Here is a 22,738-nt window from a genome sequence, read left to right as displayed (position 1 = left end):
AGCCAAGTAGGGAAAATAGGAAGATATTTGTAATAGTGTCAACATTAAAAATAAAGAAAATTTTTTAAAAAATAACATTTATATCGACAAAGTCCAATGACTAGGCTTCCTTAGAGACAGATTCTGTTGATTGTTCCCTCATTCTCCCATGTAAGGGCCATAATTTCATGGTTTTTGTTTTTTTCATGTCTCATTTTTTTCTTGAAATCTGAAAATTAAAAATAATATAATGTGAGCTCTGGGAATCAGATTCTACCTTCTCCACTGGGTTTGTTGTTGCTTCTGCTTGTCATAGTTGTTACTGTTTGTTTAATGACCTTTCTAAACTAATCCTGTAAAGTTTGTATTATTTTAGTGCCATTGAAGTCTCTACTTGGTTAGCTTTATGTTCAACTAATGTTTGAACAGATAGCTCCTTAAAAACTTGTACCAACAAATCTCCCAAACTTTGCCATGGACTATTTGTTAGGGCATGCCTTTAACACTCCGCTAGATAGTTGACAACTCAGTCTTAGCCTTCAATTCCTGCTTGTGCAGACCCTCAAGATCTGACAGAGGTAAAAGCTTAGGGCCTTTTCAGGTCTTTACTGTGCTTACTCACAGCCCTATGCATGTGCATAGCTTTCTATATTTTCAGGAGTATGCCAGAGCTTTTCAAACACCCTTTGGACATCTCATTTATAAGCTGTACTCCTAAATTTTTGTGTAATCTATCATTTACCCCAACTGATAGTCCTTGTCTTAGTGAGCTGCAAAGTTAAAACACTTGCCTGTAATTGTTTTTGAGAAATGCTACACACACCAAGTTGAAAGTTTTTTTTTGTACTGTGTGAGCTCTGAGTCAGGTCAAAAACAAACTGCCTTGTAAGTGAGGACTTCCAGAGAACCACCACACAAGTCAAATAAGGACAGCCCTTTGGGAATACAGCTTTGAAAGAACCCCTAATTCTGTTCTGCTCTTCTAAGGCTGCCAGGCTGAACCACGAATGTGGGCTGTTATTTTTTCAAGGTTAACATAGAGCTGGAGGACAGAGGATGGGACAAGGAAAAGTTAATGGAAAATATCTCTAGGTTATGGCAAGCTTTGATTAATTCTAAGAGTTCTGAAAAAGCTGACACCATTTTTCATCAGTATTTTCTTTGCTTTGTGAGAGAGCGAATTTTCGGAGCTTCTTTGCCATTTTTGCTGATTTCGCTGACCTTACTCTTTAAAGATACTTTTAAAAATTATAAAACTTACAGGGCAATATGGAATAACAAACATTGACTAATGTGAATTACTTTACCAACAAAAAACTGGCAAACTTATTTTCTTATAAATAAGGATTTTTGTTGAGAGAGCAATGCTCACTCAATTGTTTGGTTTTAATAATTGCTAGAAAAATTAAAGCCCCTCTTAAGATCGGTGATTGTTAAAACTAGTGTTTCTTTCTCTTCCTTTTACTCTCTCCCTCTTCACCCTCTAATATCTTCTTCAGTAAGTTCAAGGGAAAGAGAAAGTTCACTATTGTATATTTTTTTGAAGAAAGTTATAAAAGTTTTATTACCAAGAACATCTAAATTAAATTCTTATTCAAAATTTATACTTCATAAACATGCCAACAATAATGGAGAGTTATTGATTACTAAAGACTCAACTTGCCTTTGTTAATAACGTATGTTTTATTTGATGGGATAATGTGTTGTTTTTCTTTTTGGGTAGGCATATACTGTGAAGACACCAACGAAACTAAAAATTCAGCCAAGAGAAAACAAGAATGCACCCATTGAAGAGAATACTAAAAAGAGAAAAATGGTCTTTGAGTTTGATATTAATTCAGATAGTTCAGAATCTGCTGATCTTCTGGTAAACACATTGCAAATAATCAGTATTTATTATTTGTTTACATTATTGTGTACTTTATTTCTTGATAAAGAAATATCCTATTATTTATCAATACTAAATACAGTAGAACTTTACTATAACAGAATCCTATGCTTTTACAGAATTTAAAGAAATTAGGGTTCAAATAATTTTTCTAAATTTTAGAAAACATTGCATTTTGAAATACTTGATATAACATAGTTGCATTTGAAATAATTAACCATATTGTTTTCCAACAGTGTTATAAAGGAGCTTTTACTGCATTTTCTTTTCTTTTCAAAAAAGAAAGGTTAGCCCTAGCCAGTTTGGCTCAGTGAATGGAGCTAGCCTACCTGGATTTGAATCCTGGTTCCACCTCTAACTAGTTATATAATCTTGAGCAAGTTACTTAATATTTGTGTCTCAGTTCCTCCCCTATTTAAAATGAGGATAATAGTATACCTACTTCACAAAATTGTATTAAAACTAATTAAAATATGCAAAGTGCTTAAAACAGTGCCTGACATAAAGAAAGTACTAAATAAGTGTTAGCTATTATTATTTGGGAGGATTACAATACTCATAAATTGATAACTGATACTTTAATTTTTATGTGATTATAAATGCTTCCTGTATAGGACTTAAGTGTGGGTTGAGTAAATAGGCTGGGAGTAAGGGGAGGAGAAAGTGGTAATAAAAAGCCTCTGAAAGTGAAATAGAAGTTAGAAAAATACTATTCACACGCATCTTGTATTTTACATAACCTTTCAGGAATATAGTTAATAGGATCAAAATTTAGGTCTTTGGCAGAATGAGGCTATTTTGTCATAGTCTTCTTTCTTTAGTATTCTTTTTTGTCTCTTTTTTTCTTTTTCCTCTCTCTTCCCTCTTCTTTCTTCCTCCCTCCTCCTTCATCTTTCCCTCCTCCTCCCCTTCATATGTGGTATGTAGACAAAATTTTAATAATGTAATATTTATGATGGCAATACCCAAGTTATATTTTTGTATTTTTCTTTAAGACCATGGTTTCAGAGGAAGAGACATTGAAAAAGCTAGGCAAGAATTATTCTTCAACAACTTCTCATTTTTGTGTCAGAACACCAAAAAAGGTAACTTACAAATTTATTTCAGAAAGCACATTTCAAAAGCTGGACTTTAATTTTTTAATTAAACATATTATGATTTTATTTTGAATTCAGACCCCTTCATCTCTAACAGCCCTTGGATCTGCGCCGAAATTCGGAGCTATGAGGAAAATGCGGGATGACCGTTGGGCTGTGATTGCTAAAGTGGATAGGAGAAAAAAACTAAAGGAAGCAGAAAGGCTATTTGTTTAATTTCAGAAAATCAGTGTGATTAAGGAGGCTAATAACAAAATTCATAGTTAACTTTTTCTCACTTTATAAAGAGCCAATTTTTTTCTGTAATTGAGGCTTTTTAATGTTTGCATATATTATTTCTTTCTTTATATTTTTGTGTAAATGTGAAATAACTACATGTTATCTGAAAAATTGTCATTGTATTCAGATAATTAGATGATTATATTTTGTTTTTACCTTTTTTTGGTATTCATGAAAACTGTTTTGGCTAAGTTTTCAAATTATAAAGTTAGCCATTGAATGCTAGGAATAGACTATTGAGATTTACTTTTAATTCTTGACTATTAAAATATTTTGAATGCAAATAAATGCTTCTCCTTGATTCTGTAGATAGTAACTCTACTTACTATCAATTATCTGTATTGTTTAAGAAAAAATTGAAAGGAGTTTAATAAACAGATTTTGTTTCAAATGGCAGATTATTCTAATGTGACTCCTACAGATAATTCAGACTTCAGATGGATAAATTGATTTTTAAAAAAGTATCTGTTGCACAAGATTTCACGGAAGTAGAGCATTTTGTAAGCTACCACACTCACTCTTTGAGGAGGGTAAAATATTAATAAGTCTCATTCTAGACAGCTAATCATTAAAATTTTGATAATACTATTAATTTTTAAAATCTTGAGCTCATTTTATCCAAAGTTTACAGTTCTGAAGCAACTTTACCTAGTTTATAAAATTGATAATTTTTTTAGTTGCTGGAAAAGGCTGTACCAGTATAACTTCCTAAATTACTTCACTTATCCAACATTCATTGTTGAATATTTATGGATTGTCTACCTAAGGATGAAGCATAGTTCTAGACCAGTGGTTCTCAACCTTCTGGCCCTTTAAATACAGTTCCTCACGTTGTGACCCAACCATAAAATTATTTTCGTTGCTACTTTATAACTGTAATGTTGCTACTGTTATGAATTGTAATGTAAATATCTGATATGCAGGATGGTCTTAGGCGACCCCTGTGAAAGGGTCGTTTGACCGCCAAAGGGGTCTCGACCCACAGGTTGAGAACTGCTGTTCTAGATACTGGGGTACAACCATGAGCAAAACAAAATAAACCCTCTGTTCTTCTAGAGCTTACATTTTAGTGAGGAAAATAGACAATAAACAGAATAAATAAATGAAACATAGTATATTAGTTAATGGTAATTGCTAAGGAGGAATGAGACAGGGCAGAGTATTAGGGAGCATGAAAGGGGTTGAAATTTTATGTAGGGTGGCCCTCACTAAAATGACAGTTGAATAACATGTCTGTGGCTATCTGGGGTAAATATTTTTGGCAAAAGAAACAGGAAATACAAAGGCCCAGAGGTGGCGGGGAGGGGGGCGGTGCCTGATATATCTGGGAAGCAGCAAGGAGGCCACTATGGCTGGAGGATAATGTGCAAAAGGAAGAGTAGAAGGAGAAAAGGCTTGATAATGAACAGGATGGGCGTGCAGATTATGTAGTGCTTGTAAGCCACTTTTAAGAGCTTTGGCTTTACTCTGAATAAGATGTGAAATCAGTAGATTTTTTTGAGCAAAGAAGAGCCATGATCTGACTCACGTTTTAGCATATGGATCTTTCTTTTTGACCACTGTGTTGAAAACATTATGAAAAGGGGACAAAGACAAACAGAAAACGGGTTTAATAATGCATATGAGAGATGGTAAGTGACTTGAACAAGGGTGATAGCAGCAGGGGAATAAAGTGGTCAACTTCTGGATTCATTTTGAAAATTAGATGTGAGATGTGATAAGAAAGAGAAAGGACCAAGGATAGCTTCAATATTTTTGCTTGAGCTGTAGTTTTGGACATGTTAGGTTTGAAATGTATATTGGACATCCAAATAGAGATGGTAAGTTGGTTTAGAGACAATTCCAGGGTAATGGTATAAATTTGGGAGCCAACAGCATGTTTAAAGTTATTGAAGTAGTCCAGGTGAGAGAAGGGAAAGTTTCTTAGATTGGAAGTTTAAGTTCCAAACTTTTAGATTAGATCTAACACCTGTCCTAAGCAAAATATCCATAACTTTATCATTCTACTCCTAAAATGTCTCCTTCATGTAAATGTAAAAATTAATGATGTCAAAGAGCAAGTTGCTTTGGTTGATATAAAGGTTAGAAATAAATTATTCATAATTCAGGCAACCTGAATTGAGTATAATTAATAGTCCACAGGCTTTAGTAGTACATCAAGAACTTTAATCAGGGCAGGTCAACTGTGGGTTAGAAATAGGAAATGGCAAACAGGAGACAGATAAGACTTAACATTATTTAAGTTATGAAATCAGAGTTTAGAGTTGGAGGTAACTGAAAAGATCATTTGAACATCAGTAATTTGAGGCCTATAAAAGCAATAAAAAAGAAAGGGAAAAGATAGTTTTAAAAATGACTTAAATTCTGTATGCATATACATAATTTACATCAACACATAAATGTAATCATTTAAAATCTTAATGCCCTCTTTTTTCCCCTTTTGCTTTCTCCCTTACCCACTCTCTTTTCTCCATACACATCAGAGTCCCCCTCCATCAAATTCCCCTCTCCTAGTAACCTTTGAGAAGAACATAGAGGGTATCCTTTTCCCCCCCTCCATGATAGATTGATAATAGATGTAATGTATTTAGTTGTATTTTTACATATGCAGGCATGAGTTTATTATAGTAGGCATATAGTGGGATCTTATTGTTTTGATTTTCATTTCTCTGCTGACATATGATGTGGAATATCTTTTCATAAGCTTATTTGCCATCTGTATGTCTTCTTTGGTGAGATCGCTTCAGCCTTTTGTCCGTTCTTAAATCAGGTTGTTAAGTTTTAAGAGTTCTTTGTATATTTTGGATAACAATCCTTATCTGATATGTCTTTTACAAACATTTTCTCCAGTCTGTGTCTTCTCATTCTTTTGACACTATGGGCTTTTTAGCTATACTTTCATTTTTAGTGGTTGTTCTAGGATTTGCCATATACATAGTTTACCTCAAATACTATTATGGCACTTCACATATAGTGTAAGAACCATACAGAAATATATTTCTATTTCCCATTTCTGTCTTTTCTTGACATACAGTTTACTTCTTGACATACAGTTTACTTCTACATATGTTATAAATCCCACAATACATTGTTATTTTTGCTTTAAGTTGTCAATTGTCATTGTTTTAAAGTTAGGTGAAATTCATATAATAAAATTAAGCACTTTAAAGCGAACATTTTTCTGGTATTTAATATGTCCACAATGTTGTGCAAACACTACCTTTATCTAGTTTCAAATAATTTTCCTCATCCCCAAGGGAAACCTTGTACTCATTAAGTTATTTTCCCTTATTTCCTACTTCCCCCAGTCCCTGATAAACTACTAGTTTGCTTTCTGACTCCATGGCCTTACCTATTCTGTATATTTCAAATTAGTGGAATCAAATTAGTGGAATCAGACTATACGTGATCTTTTTGTTTTTTAATCCTCACCCAAGGATATTTTTCCATTGATTTTTTAGAGAAAGTAGAAGAGAGAGGGAAAGAAATATCCATGTGAGAGAAACACATCCATTACTTGCATCCTGCATGAGCCCCAACCAGGGCTTGGGCCAGGGAGGCTTCTGCAACCGAAGTACATATCCTTGACTGGGAATTGAACCCGGACCCTTCAGTCCACGGGCCAACGCTCTATCCACTGAGCCAACCAGCTAGGGCTATACGTGATCTTTTGAGTCTAGCTTCTTTCACTTCATTTGTTTTTTTAACACACATAGCGAAGGAAGTTCACTGCATTACTAGTATTAGTTTATTATTTCTTGGCTTCCAAGAAATAATTAATTAGTAAATTAATATTTACTAACAGAATTCTTTGTTGATTTTTACATATAACAATACTGTGATTCTTTTAAAGTAAAAGGTGTACTAAACAAAGATGAGAAAACTTAAAATAATTTTTGGTGAGATTAATAACATTGTTGATTAGTTGCTGAGAAGTGGTTACACGTGTTATTGTGAGTACAGTTAATACTGCTCATATTATTCAGCCAGAGAAATAATATCTAATTACCAAGAGGTTATATAAAGAAAGAAAAATAGAGTGAATGATATACTAAGGGATAGAGAAGTAAGTTTTATATACAGGAAAGAATACTTGATACTGATCTTTTGTAACACTGAGTTTTATTACAGAATATGTTAGCAATTCCTATTAACATTTATATATGATCCCAACTTAAAAACGTTTTGAAATGGAGAAAGCTTTTGTAAATTCATATGAATGTGGCGTATTGGGGGCTTTAACTTATCAAAGGGAGAAGTAAATTGACATAATTTTATACATATTAAATTAGTTTTGTCTCTCCACTTGAGAGCTTCAAGATAATACAATGATTAATATGCACATTAGGTCCAACTCTACTTACTATCAATTATCTGTATTGTTTAAGAAAAAAATTGAAAGGAGTTTAGATAAATAGATTTTGTTTCAAATGGCAGATTATTCTAATGTGACTCCTACAGATAATTTAGACTTCAGATGGGTAAACTGATTTTTTTAAAAAGTATCTGTTGCACGAGATTTTAGAATTTCACAGAAGTAGAGCATCTTGCAAGCTACCACACTCACTCTTTGAAGGAGGGTAAATATTAATAAATCTCATTCATAGCCAATGCCATTCCTCTGTTTAGCTAATTGAATATTGAGGCTTTATTTTCCTTTTAAAAATGAGTCATCGCCCTGACCGGTTTGGCTCAGTAGATAGAGCGTCGGCCTGCGGACTGAAGGATCCGAGGTTCGATTCCGGCCAAGGGCATGTACCTTGGTTGCGGGCACATCCCCAGTAGGAGGTGTGCAGGAGGCAGCTGATGGATGTTTCTCTCTCATTGATGTTTCTAACTCCCAATGCCATTCCTCTGTTTAGCTAATTGAATATTGAGGCTTTATTTTCCTTTTAAAAATGAGTCATCGCCCTAACCGGTTTGGCTCAGTGGATAGAGCCTCGGCTTGCGGACTGAAGGGTCCCAGGTTCGATTCTGGTCAAGGGCATGTACCTTGGTTGCGGGCACATCCCCAGTAGGGGGTGTGCAGGAGGCAGCTGATCGATGTTTCTCTCTCATCGATGTTTCTAACTATCCCTCTCCCTTCCTCTCTGTAAAAAATCAATAAAATATATTTTAAAAAAAGAAAAAAATGAGTTACAGTTTTAATGCAATAAAAAGGCCATCGGGAAACTTTGATTTTAGTATGGCTTCATTGTAACTATAGAATATTAGAGCAGTTAATAATGTCTCTTTGTATCTAATTATAAACTCTGGAAATAGCACCTTCATTTCCACTTATTTACGCATTTAATAAGTACTGATTGAACATCTAGTATGTGAAATAGTCTGATTTTACTATTTATGGGGCCTACATTCTAGTTGGAAGGGAAAAAACAGAATAAACATGTAAACAAATAATACAATATTAGAAAGTTGTAAGTGCTATGAAAAAGGAATGAATGAGATAGTGGGATAAAAAGTGTCAGGGGCAGATTTAATGGTCAAGGGAAGCTGTTCTGAGGAAGTCATTTTTAAGCTGAGATGATGAAGCCATTTGAAGATCTGGTGAAAGAGGTCTTCATCATGAACAAATAGCACATGTGAAAACCCTGTTGCAAGAACAGGTTTAAAATATTCAAAGGAACATAGTAAATAAAAGGTGGAAAGAGACTGTGGTATGACATGAAGTCAGAGTAATAGGTACAGATCATTTCTAGCTACTGGATTTTTAAGAACAGCTTTGTTGAGGTTTGACATACAATAAACTGCATATATTATTTTCCTAGGGCTGCTATAATAAAGGAGATTGTTTCTTAATTTCTGTTTCTGATAGTTCAGGGTTGGTGTATAGAAACACCATAGATTTTTGTATATTAATTTTATATCCTGCAACTTTAACTGAATTCATTTATTATAATGGTATTTTGGTTGAAAAAAAGTAGGCTTACAGTTGTGAGTACATAAAACACAGTTTATTCTTGTATTATTACTACATATTATTACCATTTGAACAAATGTAAAACTACTTGTGCCAACCCCTGTATATATAGTATGTAATCTGCAAACTGATAATTTTACTTCTTCCTTTCTGATTTGGATCCCTTTTAATTCTATTCCTGCCTAATTTCTTTGGCTAGGTCTTGTAATACTATGTTGAATAAAAGTAGCCATATTGGGGATCCTTATCTTGTTCCTGATCTTAGAGGAAAAGCTTCCATCTTTTCACCATTGAGTATGATGTTAACTGTGGGTTGTCATATATGGCCATTATTGTGTTGTGGTACATTTCCTCTACATAGACTTTGTTGAGAGTTTTAGGAAAACAATGCATAAACGATATTGTATCCCTATAAATATTCTTCAACTTTGTTCTCTGAGTTAGTTCTGTTGTTTGCAAATAGTTAATCCTTTTGGGTCTTGCTTTAAAGATTTGTTAGACAGGGTCAAGCAGCATTTAGTCTAGGCCTAATTTCCCCCCACAATTGAGGCAAAACCCTTCTAAGTATACTACCTAATTTCCCATGAATTAGGAAATTTTCCACTGTTGTTAGTTGGACCAAGTACTATGCCTATTTCTGTGTGAGTCCCAAGACTGCTCTTATTAATCCTTTCAGGTATTTCTTTCCCCAGCCTCATCTAGTTTCTTCACATGCATGAGTTTACCAGTTTTCAGCTGGATATTCAAAGAGATTATCTGCAGATCTCCAGAATTCTCTCTCTCTGCATTTCTCTCCTCTGTAATATGTTTCCCTGTGAACCCCAAGTGCCTTGAACTCCATGGACTCCCAAGCCCATCTCCTCAGTTTGGGGGACACTTCTTGCCTCTGCCTTTGATACCCATCCCTGCATGAGAAACTTTCTTCCAGCAGTAAGCTGTAGTTCCTTTGCCTGTTTTCTGTCTCTTTGGGATCACTTTCCTATCTTGCTTAACCTTTCATGTGTGTAGAACCATTGTTTCGTGTATTTTGTCCTGTTTATAGTTATTTGAGATGGGAGAGTAAATCCAGTCTGGAAATGAAAGTTCAATCTGCCTGAATTCTCTTAACAGTATGAGATCATATATATTAGAGCCCCTTTGAAAAGAAAATTATTACCCAAATGCATGATATTTTTTACAATTCTTTTAGTAGTAGGCCAAGAGTATGTCAGTTACCTATTATGTGTATATATATTTCCCAGGGATATGTACATAAATCTGCAAGAAACTGAGTACATGAATCAATACTTTATACAACAGAGGCACTATTTCCATTAGAAACAAGCATCTAACATTCCCACAGTTTCTGTACTTTTATCATCTTGCGTGAAATCACATGAAACAAGTTTGGCATCCTCATTTTCACTTTACTCTTTTTCGATTTCTTCTCTTACTACATATTAGCTCACATTCCCAAGATTTGGGGGCCCCTGAAATGGCTATTCCTGGTATGTCTTCCAGATTCTGCCCTAACCTCTTCATTCCCCCTCCAGGTAGACTTGCCTATACCAGGCCTCATTTTTTTCATTAACTTTCATTAATTATAAAGATGAGGACAAGTGAAGACTTATGGGGTTGTCAATAATCTATAATAACATCTATGATTTATTGATCATCTGCCATGTGCTAGATGTTCTATATATTTTTCCTAATTCTATTAAACAACTAACCACAAGAGAGGCCTGGGGGACTCGGAGAAGGTTTTGCAGAAAGGGTGCTTTCTCAGTTAAGTCATGAAGGATGAGTAGGAGTTAGGGGAGATGAAGCATGGAGTGGGGGGGGGGGTCAGGCAGATGTTACACAGGGAATGGCATATGAAAAGACTTAGAGGGAAGAGAGTGTCTGACTAATTTGAGGAACTCAGTTCAGTTAGGCTGAAGAACATAGAAAGTGGAGAAAGGATGGAGAAGTTAAGGGGAGGGGTGGGAGCTGGGGAAAGATGAAATTAGAGATATGAAGGACTTTATAAATGATACTAAGAAGTTTTGACTTTTTTTCTGAGTATAATGGGAAATTCTCGTTGAACTATAGGCTTATTTTATTACAGTGAGGCAAATGGATTGAGGAGGTAAACTTGAGTTATAGCTATGGAGATGGAAAAATGTGGTTTTAAAAATTTAATAATTATTCATACACTTCCTTAGCCATTTATACATTCAACAAATATAGTGACTGCCCACTATGTACGAGGCACTGTGACTAAATATTTGCTAAGTAAATAAATGTTGAATTATTATAAATTAGCTATCAGTTGTTGAAGACTTACTATATGCCAGACATGGTGTTAAGTGCTCTACATAAACAATAAATAAATGAAGAAACTGAAGTAAAGAGAGCTCAAGCATGCCAATGTCATATAGCTATTAAATGCAAGAGCCAGGATTTGATCTCAGACCAGTTTAATATCCTATCATATTTGGTCTTTACTTAAATGATTGTTATTTCACATGTAAATTTTATGAATTTCCTTTTTAGGACTGCTTTTGCTGTGTCCCAAAGATTTTGGGTTGTTGTGTTTTCATTTTTTTTTTGTCTCAAAGTATCTTTTCATTTATTCCTTGATAACACTGTTAACCCATTCTTGTTTAGTATCATGTTATTTAACCTCCGTGTGTGTATTTTTTAGTTTTTCTTGTAATTGATTATTTCTACTGTGGTCAGAGAATATGCTTGATGTGATTTCTTTTAAAAAATATTTTTATTGATTTCAGGGAGGAAGGGAGAGGGAGAGAAAGATAGAAACATAGATAAGAGAAAATCATTGATGGGCTGCCTTCTGTACGCCCCACACCGGGATCGAGCCCGCAGCCTGGACCGGGAATCAAATCATGACCTCCTGGTTCGTAGGTGGACACTCCACCACTGAGCCACACCAGCCAGGCATGCTTGATCTGATTTTAATCTTCTTAAATTTGTTGAGACTTGTTTTGTGTCCTAACATGTGGTCCATCCTGGAAAATGTTCCATGTGTACTTGGGAAGAATGTATATTTGCTCTGAAGACATCAATGAAATTAATCAGATCTAGTGTGTCATTTAAGGCTGCTGTTTCCTTGTTGATTTTCTGTTTAGAAGATCTATCCATTGATGTCAATGGGATGTTAAAATTCCCTACTCTGACTGTGTTACTCTTAATCTCTCCCTTTATGTCCATCAAGATTTGCTTTATATATTTAGGTGCTTTTATGCTGAGTGCAGAAATATTTACAAGGGCTATATCCTCTTGGTTTGATCCCTTTATCATTATACTAGAGGCCCCGTGCATGAAATTTTGTGCACTGGGTTGCGGGGGAGGGGGGAATGTTCCCTCAGCCCGGCGTGCGCCCTCTTGCAGTCTGGGACCCTTGGCTCCTTACTACCTGCCTGCAGCAGAGGTGGGAGAGGCTCCCACCACTTTGGCTGCACTTGCCAGCCATCAGCCTGGCTTCTGGCTGAGTGGCGCTCCCCCTGTGGGAGTGCACTAACCACTAGGGGGCAGCTCCTGGGTTGATCATCTGCCCCCTGGTGGTCAGTGCATATCATAGCGACTGATTATTCCACCAATCAGTCTATTTGCATATTAGGGTTTTATTATATAGGATAATGTCCTTCTTTGTTTCTTGTAAGTCTTTGTTTTAAAGTCTATTTTGTCTGCTATAAGTATTGCCACCCCAACTCTTTTTTGTTAACATTTGCATGAAATATCTTTTTCCATCTTTTTACTTTCAGTTCGTGTCACACGTAAACTTATTATTATTTTTGTTTTACTCAGAAACGTGTGCCAATTGTCCTGGATTTCTATAAAAAGTTGTCTTTGCTTGGTAGATAAGCAGTAATTTTATTTACATCTAAATGAGCACTTACGTGAAATTTGGGGCACTCAAGCCCTAAATAAATTTTCATTTCCATATCTTACTTAGATGATGTTAAGGTTTTTTTCTCCTTCTGTGTGTATCCTTTGTTATATTAGTAAATATTAATAAAGGATGTATTTTAAAGGGTAATTTTATTTTGAAATAGGAGAAAGGGAAATTTATGCTGCAATAATGTCAGTTTCCAGAGGAAGCCCTGTTTATCTAAACACATTTTATTTGGGGTTCAGTATGAATTTTCAATAGATGTTTTTCAGATAAGGAAGCAGTAATTCAAACGCAATTATATAAACAAGAAGATCAGAGAGGACTTATCCCAAAGGGTATAAAATGAACCAAGAGGTTTTGGTCTGAGTCACTACAGCATCAGCTCACCAATGCAGAACAAAGTAAGGTAGGTGTCTACACTGAGAAGGCTTTGCAAAATGAAATGTTCTTTTCCCACTTTCACCATTTTAGCACTTATTAAAAAATGGCAAATGTTGAGTGATAATTTGGATTGGCTCTAAGAATTTTTTTTATTGTTTTATTGCTTAAAGTATTACAAAAAGTGTTACATATGTCTCCTCCCCCCCCCCCTTGACAATCCCCTGGCCTCCCCTACCCCCAGTGGTCTAAGAATTTTAATTATTGCTCCAAAATAGTTCAATGTTGAGTGAACTACATATATAAAAATGAGGAAAAAATTCTATTAACTCGAAGAGGTTAATTCCCTGATTGATGTTCATGGCTTTCTCTTCCTATTTACATTTCAATTGAAATAATTTTATCAATTGTATAGTATGTTATTAAATTATGTCAATTACGAATGGTTATCTTTGATGATATACTTCTGGGAAAACTTAAGAGTGAATTCAATTTTGAATATCTGTAGGTGTAATTTACTGTGTCTTATTTCAGTTATTTAATAGCTACACCACCTTGGATAGTGTCCCGTGCACACACCTGCCTTATAGTACATTTTACTCTCTAGAATAATATGTTGCTTTAGTTAAGTTCCTGGATTGTTTATAGGGTGGGCAGTTGATTCTTTTCATAATGTAGTAAGGGATTTGGAGAGAAAAAAATTGGTGGAGGAAATTGGCAGAGCAGAGAGAAATGTGCTTATTGAGAATGAAGGTAGTGAGAGAAAAAAAAAGGAAAGAAAAAGTGGAATAAGGGGCAAAAGAAAGAAGATATATTAGAATAAGGAAAACATTGGAAGTATAGACATATATGGGTATGCCACTGAAAAAAGCATATCTTATTAGGGCTTAAATCATGCCTTATGTTTAGCAGCCCAATAAATAATTTGTGATAATGTTAAAAGAGGCAATTAAGTTGCCAAGATAAGAATCTGGTGATAAAAGAGAAATTGTGGCATATATGTATATATATATGTATATTTATGTATATATTTATATAGTCTCCTGTAGCATTCCAAATTCATCATATGTATTGTTATGTTTTTTTTTAATGAGATTAGGATAGAGCATATGGAAAAATGAGGGGCACAAAGTTATTAAATTGCTCAGTGACACACATTACAATGAAATTTGGAAGCAGAATTCTAGGTCACTAACTCTTAGACCAGGAGTCTGACACTAATTTATCACATAGAATCACACATTCTTTGTACTGAAAAGAACTTCCTGATCATCTTCTGGTTCTAAGCTTTGCTTTTCTAGATAAAGAAACTGAGGCTTAGAAAGGTGTTTTTTTTAGGTAGAATTTTATTTGCAGTTAAGGAAAAAGGATAATTTTTACTTTCTTTACATCCACAAAGTTATACAGATACTTTGCTGATAATTCAGTGCTTTTAACATTTCCTTTTGTTAGTTTAGAGTTTTATATTTATAAGAGTAACTTTGAAAAAATGTCTAGTGTCCAGAATGAATGACAATGGGTAAAAGTTCCAAAATAGTTTTTGTTTATTCTACAATTTTAAAAAAGGTCAGGTGTACTTTTTTTTCTTTTCTTTCTGTTTTGCAGTTGGGGAAATAAGGCCCAGACCAATTAAATATTTAAGTCAATTTCTCATAGATTCATGGGAATTCTTAAAATACAATTGTGTTCCTTAATCCAGGACCAATATTCTCACCACTAGGTTGCCACACATCTATTTTACATAGCATCATAGAGCTAAAAGTTAAAACGTGAAGTTAATGATTTCCTATGGCAAAAATCCAGTAGCTGGCTGGCTGGCTAGTCAGGCAAGAACCATATGATCAGGACAGGTGAGTACTTTATATAATGTTCTCAGTTGATATTTTTAAGATTCTGCAGAGGATCCTCCAAGTCTGTGGCTCTAAAATAAGGGAACCAATTCTACCATCGAGGGAGCTCACATTTGTGAAGCATTTGAGAAAACCAGATTCCATGAGCAACGAGTTCTTATATTTTCTGTCCCTAATTGAAATACCAACAAACCTCCAAGGAAAGCTTGAATATGCAACATTTTATTTAAAAGCGTTCACTAGACACATATGTAATACCTTAATCAATAAAGAAATTAAAGATTGAAAAAAATAAATAAAAGGGTTCACTAGAAAACCCTTCTTAATGGGTTAGCTTACTTCCTTGTCTATATCATTTGGGGGTTTCAGAGTCATAATTTGGACTCTTTCAGAGCACTTAGAACAATATGTATTTTTATTATTAGTGTTTGTTCATACTTATCTCCTCCATTATTAGACTGTCAGCCCTGAGTTCAAGGACCATAGATAGCTTACGCATTTTGTATCTCTCAGTGCCTGGTTCACATGCTCAATATATGCTTATCTAATTTTTCTGCAATTCTCATTCTGGGAATAGGAGTGCAGAAATGTTTATCCTTGGTAATTTGTTGAATGGGGTTTTAGTTTTCTCTTAAAAAGTTAATTAAAGATGAATTCTGGTTAACTGTGGCTGAGTCTCTAAGATTTCAGTTGATGGAAATTTTAGTATATACAGCTTACAGATAGTATTGGGATATAATGGACAGATATGAGAAAATCTTGATACATTTTTGATAGAATAAAATGTTTACTGAATTATGCCATATTTAATAGAAAAAGCAAACAAGTTTGTGTTCAAAGATATCTGCTTCACTAAGATGAATATTTTCTTTTCTCACAGTAATACTTAAGAAGGAAAAAATGCAAATATACCTAGCTAACTGTACTATATTTGTAAGGTAAAATAATCTTCTTAATCTCTGAAGTGACCAATTTACATTCAAAAGTCTGGGTTACCTGCTCTCAGTAGCAGAACTAAAATAATTATGCCAACATTATCCAGCTCATTATGATGCCAATTGATATTGAACAAATTCTTTCAGCAGACAGGCACTCTTGAGATACTTGTTCTTCTTCTGACTGAGGCACATGGACCCTCTGGTATCTTCTATGCAGCCAAACATATTTGACTCTCCTGGCTAGCCCACAATGTATCTGCCACCTTGATTGTTATTCTCAGTGTCAACCTATAATTTTTGCATTTGAATTTTTCCCCCCAAAATATATTTTTCTTGATTTTTAGAGAAAGAGGAAGGGAGAGGGAGAAACACTAATGTGAGAATGAAACATTGATTGGCTGTCTCCTGCATGTCTCCTACTGAGGACTGAGACGACAACCTGCGCATGAGGCCTGACCGGCAATCAAACCAGCAACCTTTTGGTGAATGGGATGATGCTCCAACCAACTGAGCCATCCGGCCAGGGCTGCGTCTGAAATCTTTTTAAGATAATGAATTTCATACATCTTCTGAGTAACATAATTTTTTATGTGTCCAAGTCTACTTTTTTCAACATTAGAGGAATATCCTAAGGATGGAGAAAGAGAGTATCTAGATTTCTGGGTTAGCTCCTAATTTTATGTTAATGTTTTCTGGATTTTCTGTAGCTTCATCTTGTCTTCCGCTTCATCTTGTCTTCCTTGACAGGCAATGGGTAAAATTATATGCAATATTATTTGTATTGAGATGGTACTAATGTTTTGGTTATGCATTTTCTTGGTTTCTTTGCCTTTCTTATTATGACCCATTTGTTGGCCTTTTAACCAAAGTTTTTTTGAAAACTAGAGTTCTGGGAAAGCCCTTACTGAAGCCTAACTGTTCATTCACTTCTTCCAGTCATAGAGGCAGGTATTTGGATTGTTTTCATTGAATGAATTGTTGTACACTTAGTTGGCACATGTGTCTCTGCCACTTTCCTGCTGTGGTGCTTCAGGCTTGCCATTCACTGTGGGGTATGTGAATCAGAGCAACACTTCAGTGTATAAAGAAAAATTACTGCGGGTATTAATTATGTAAAAACACCTAATATAGATCCTAGGACAATATAGGCATGGTATTAAAATATACATATTTTTGGCTCTTTCCAAATGTCTCTTCTGAATATCCTAAAGGATACACCTAATAGATTCTTTAATTTTATCTTCGATTTAGCATGACTGCTATCTTCCTGATATCCATGCTTTTTGGCCTTCTGTGTGGGCAAGCAACGTCTTTTTGTATTCCAACTGAGTATATGATGCATGTTGAAAGGAAAGAGTGTGATTATTGCCTAACCATCAACACCACCATCTGTGCCGGATATTGTATGACACGGGTATGTAGTTCATCTTACTTCTTTTAGCTGTACATTAGGTAAACCTAGACTTTGTCCATATCTATGCAGAAAGGAAATGAGATAAATCACAACCTCATTTTCCAAATCTAATGGTAATTGGCTCCTTAGAGGTAGAGGGCACAGGTTTCTATATGTTTATACTCAACACAGTGGGTATAGATAATTTTAAAACAGTTTACTTCCAAACTTTGTTTAAGCCTTATCACCTTTCCATGATTAAGGATAAAAGGGAGTGTGTACCACATTTGTCTCTTTGGGATTCAGTGAGGATGTGTTGAGTGGGTATTGGGGAATGGGACTGAGGAATCCTATTAGTGACAAAGAAACATAAGTGAGTTGATTTTTATTTGTTGCCATTGACTATGGGCATCTTAAAGTGCTATTATACTATGCTCCTTTTTCTGTTCTCTCCTCAGGATATCAATGGCAAGCAGTTTCTTCCCAAATATGCCCTGTCCCAGGATGTTTGTACATATGGAGACTTCATATACAAGACTGTAGAGATACCAGGATGCCCACGCCATGTTAGTCCTTATTTCTCCTTCCCTATAGCTGTAAGCTGTAAGTGTGGCAAGTGCAATACTGACTATAGTGACTGTGTACATGAGATCACCAAGACAAACTACTGTACCAAACCTCAGCAGTCCTATTTGGTGGGAGTTTCTATCTAACTTCAATAGACTGTAATGTGCAATGCAGTTAAATGTGTTTTCCTGGAATAAAGCTAAAAATATATCAATATATTTCACAATACATTGTGTATATGTTGAGTGCTGGTTCGTCCATCCCTGTACTTATGCATGCATGAGAGACCTGAGGGGCGTTAGAAGAAAAGGTGACTGAAGGATGATTTCCACACGGAAGGGTGGAGTGCAGGGTAAATGGAGAACAGGAACATGAAATACTAATGAAAGCCAACCTTGAGCAAGCTCTTTTAACAGAGGGCCATGAATTTTGTCTTGACACAGAAAATGAATGTTAGAATGCTACAGTTATAAGGAATGGGTAATGTGGGAAGCTGAAGGAACACATGGCGTTAGGTGCTAGTTAGGTTTGAACATTAGATTCTTTACTCATTAATCAAGTATCTGTATTTGATATACAGTTATCAGAGGGGATGTTATAATCCTGCAGCTTTAAGTGTCCACGTTATCAAGTGACATGAGAACCCAAAGCCCCAGATTAATATTTGGAGACCATGCTAATATCAACTTCCAAAGGACTGGAATGGAGGTGGAGCGTGAGGAATATGTGAAATCTGCAATATGGTACTTTATCCTATTCATTCAAATGCACAGGATAAAACGTCACCAAAACGCATTAACAGTGCATTCTATTTACAGAACTATTCTCTTTAATTTAATTTAATTTCTCTGTGGGCTAACTGACTTATGAAAGTTATACCCCGAAAGCCTGGAAAAGAGGCCACGATCATTTTACATGTGAACATCTAAATCCTTTGTAGTCTTTCAAGTAATAAGAGACAGTTTCTAACATTTATACCAAAAGCAACTTGTACTGTTTTGGCTTTTGATGTCATGAAAACCTAATATGATTATGAAAGATTTTAGGGACTGGGGGAAATTGCTAAGGGATTTTAATAGAGTAGAATCATCCTAAATTCTAACCTAAATATTGATCACGATTGAAACACTATTTTCTGGCAAATGTACTTGGTAAGGCGCTGCTTATTTTCCTTTTCCTTTTGTAGGTACTATTTTGTGAGGGTTTGGTTTTAATTAGATGCATGAAGTGAGGCAGATCTAGTGCCCTGCAGACTTGACCTCAAAAAGATGATTTATCCCGTACCTGCCCATTTCTCTCCATCCAAACTGCTACTACCATCAGGGTGAAAATCAGTTGTTAGGAGGGCCAGTTGGCTTTGCTATATTCCACAGTCACTGGTTGCATTCAGCTGGGTATCTTGCAAATACCTACATGCTGACAGTGCCCGTGGAGGTGGTGTGGTGGTGTAGGTGGACTAGTACCAAGCCCATGCTCTTCCAATGGAGGAGGGAATGCTTGTACACTTATATACAAAGTCAGGAATTGATGAATTATTTTTATCTTAATATCTGAAATTGATATTAGCATGGTCTCCAAATACGATTTCAGAGCTTTGGGTTCTTGTGTCACTTGATAGCATAGACACTTAAAGCTGCAGAAATATAACATTCCCTCTGGAAACTGTCTATCAAATACAGATATTTGATTAATGAGTAAAAAACCTAATGTTCAAACCCAATTGGCATTAATCACATATGATTTTCATGGAATCTGAAAAATATTTTCCAAGAACTTAACTGTGGAAAGACTGGGAGGTTTAGGGAGGCCACTTGTAAATAGTCCAGCTCAGAAGACTCTACTTAAATGGGCTTCCTCAATCCAAAGGGAGGAGGCTAGACATCATGGGGTGCGCTGGGCCTGTGCCATTATGGACCACAGAACTCGAGACACATCAGAGACACCTTATTCCCTTCCATGAAAGGCACAATCCATTTGTGATAGATGCACATACAAATTATGTTAAACTGTACTTGAAAGCGGAGTTGTCCAAGATAAAGAATCCTTAGGAGAGAGCTTAGGGATTGGAATGACCAACAATTTGCTTCAACTGGATCCAGAAACTTGGACATATGGAAATGCTGTTTTGGAGGATATTGGTATTCTTTGGGTTTAAGAGACAGAATGAAGAGAGAGCTTAGAAATGGGAAAGTGAAGGATCATTGCTTGTGTAATGAGATAAAGATGGAAACTTTGGAATATCTTCTGAAGTGGTCTTTAAATTCAACCTAAAGTTTAAAGGAGTCAATTCTTGGCAGAGGAAGTTTGAGATCAGTGCTTTAAAAAAATCCCTCTTATTCCTCATTGGACTATGAAATATAAAGAGTTCTTTCACAACTAAATGGATTTGGGATGAGTGCAGCAGCAATCTGCTTTTCTAATGGCCAAGCTCTTCAGGAGTAAGAGAATGTACCAGGATGGATATATTGACAGGTAACAGCATATGCTTCTTGATAACGGGAAATTCAAGTAATAAAAGTTCTCTTTTACATAGAAATTGCCTCTCTCTCTTTTTTGAGCAGCAAGTCTAAGTGCAATAACATTTCTTTTATTGAGGTAGCTTCTTCTCTAGCCCTATTGTTCAATGTTGGTTCTTACCTACTCTTTTATCCAGTTAATTAGTATTTATCTTTGAAAATGACCCTGTGTCACTTCTTCTGTTGCTTTCCTCCCTCCTGACATGTTTGCCTTCCTTAGCATCCATGTCTCTTCTTTGAGTTCTTCAGGGCTCAGTTTAGAGACCTCAAAATTTAGGAAACCTCTCGCCCATGACCATCCTCCCCAAGGTTGAGTGGGTCGACTTTGGGTTAATGATCATCAAAGCACTTACCTTATGAGAAGGAAACTTGCCAGCTCTTTCCCACTCTAAGCTTCTTGAGGGTAGAGATTGTCTTGTTCATCTCAGCATATCAGTGTTGTTATAGTTTTTTTCCAAATGTACAAAATAGTAGCCCAAAAACAAAGTAAAGGAAAAGAATTCTAACATTAGAGTGGGTTGCATCTTAGAAGGCAGAGCAGGCCCAGGAACTTGGGCTGGGGCTATTAATACCAAGCCTTTGAATTAAAATAGAATTGAGAAATATATCAAAAGCTATTCATTAATTAAGCAAATGAATGTGTTCAAATAGGTATTTGTAGAAGTATCTTCAGTTACACATGATTATGTATGTTTGATTTATATTTAACAAAACTCTCCCTGACAACATAATTAAAACAATAAGTAATATTCATTAATTGCCAGGTATACGAAGCACTTTGTTGGCTACTTCTTTCAATTTAAATCTTTTATTTAATATAAGTAAAGCCAACAGAAATTATATAGGAAAAAATTACCAAAGCTTTGGAAGGGTTTCTGGCGCATTAGCTAAAAACATTATGAAATCAGCACTTACTTTGCTTTGCCACATTTTGTTTGATTTTAAAAAATGTTTTTATTGATTTCAGAGCAAGGAAGGAAGAGGGAGAGAAACATCAATGATGAGAGAGAATCATTGATCAGCTGCCTCCTGCACACCCCCTACTGGGGATCAAGCCCATAACTTGGGCATATGCCCTGACCAGGAATCAAACCATGACCTCCTTGTTCATAGGTCAATGCTCAACCACTGAGCCACACTGCCCGGGCATGCTTTGCAACATTCAGGGTATATTACTTCTAATCTTCATGCTTCCATGTACCAAGGACATAGTCATCTGAATAGTGGATTCTTGGAATGCATTTAGCTTTCATTGTTAGAATGAGGACATCAATAAAATGATGCATTTTGCATTGGTGTAGTCTTTTTTACCTCTGAAAGGATACCTACATATGATACCTTACAGCTATATTTTATAGGAAAAGATAATGAGTCATGTTGAAAGAAAATAGAAAACCTTTGTCTTTCTTAAAATATACATTAACACAAATTCACTTTTGATGAGTCTAAACTAAGATGATGTCATTAATTGGCTAGTTTCCAGGGCCCATGAGTGCTTCCTCCTAGGGATGGGGAAATGGGGTTGCTGAAAATGAGGGGCTGGTGATCAAAGCAGATGTCAAAGGAGCCGTGAATCAGGAAAGTTGGGGTGTACCTCCTGAATTTCCAATTGCTGTCCTTGGAGCCATGGAAACCACGTTTTACCCACGATACAGAGGGTGCCTCTTTTAATCTTTGATAAACCTACTTCAGAAGGGAAAATATGTTGTCTCCTTCACTGCCATCTTCCCACAAGCCTCATTCTCACCAAGCAAACCTATTAGTGTTCTTCGCAGGGAAAGGAGAGCAACTACCATTGATGACTGCATGGGGGACCACGTTGGACCCTGTAACAAGTGTGCAATTTTACAGATTAAACCATGGACAACAAAGGAGCTATTCTGGGGAAAAGGTATAAATTGGGTGAAACAATATTAATTAAAATATAACTATATGCAACAAAAGTCCTTGGGGTGTTGCTTTTAAGTCCAGCTCCCAACAGTTACCACTCTTGAGGGTTACCACTATTTCCTTTGTTCATCATATTGTTTGGGTGGATTGGTAGTTGGACCTTTGG

The 22,738-nt window shown here is 35.6% G+C and overlaps 2 protein-coding genes across 2 annotated transcripts in view; both read left to right on the top strand.

Moving 5' to 3' along the window:
- Positions 1 to 3,269, top strand: part of SYCP1 (synaptonemal complex protein 1) — a 63,807-nt gene extending 60,538 nt beyond the window's left edge. Inside the window, exons 31-33 of the mRNA XM_023757020.1 lie at positions 1,703 to 1,846; positions 2,863 to 2,952; positions 3,043 to 3,269. Coding sequence (XP_023612788.1) covers positions 1,703 to 1,846; positions 2,863 to 2,952; positions 3,043 to 3,180 — 372 coding nt within the window. The 3' untranslated portion in view covers positions 3,181 to 3,269. The remainder of the gene's footprint in view (positions 1 to 1,702; positions 1,847 to 2,862; positions 2,953 to 3,042) is intronic.
- Positions 3,270 to 13,412: 10,143 nt separating this feature from the next.
- Positions 13,413 to 18,401, top strand: TSHB (thyroid stimulating hormone beta). Its single transcript, XM_006092474.3, has 3 exons — positions 13,413 to 13,446; positions 17,458 to 17,620; positions 18,058 to 18,401. The coding sequence occupies exons 1-3, from the start codon at positions 13,430 to 13,432 to the stop codon at positions 18,310 to 18,312; spliced, it is 435 nt and encodes a 144-aa protein (XP_006092536.1). The 5' UTR covers positions 13,413 to 13,429; the 3' UTR covers positions 18,313 to 18,401.
- The last annotated feature ends 4,337 nt before the right edge of the window (positions 18,402 to 22,738 follow it).

Source organism: Myotis lucifugus, unplaced genomic scaffold (assembly GCF_000147115.1).
Source record: "Myotis lucifugus unplaced genomic scaffold, Myoluc2.0 scaffold_101, whole genome shotgun sequence".
NCBI lineage: Eukaryota > Metazoa > Chordata > Mammalia > Chiroptera > Vespertilionidae > Myotis > Myotis lucifugus.
Note: the sequence above shows the minus strand (reverse complement) of the source record. Positions and strands in the feature narration are given on the sequence as shown.

Excerpts from the sequence above, each read along its gene's own strand:
- TSHB (XM_006092474.3), top strand. Across the intron at positions 17,621-18,057 it reads CCGGATATTGTATGACACGG|GATATCAATGGCAAGCAGTT; the intron begins GTATGTAGTTCA and ends TTCTCTCCTCAG.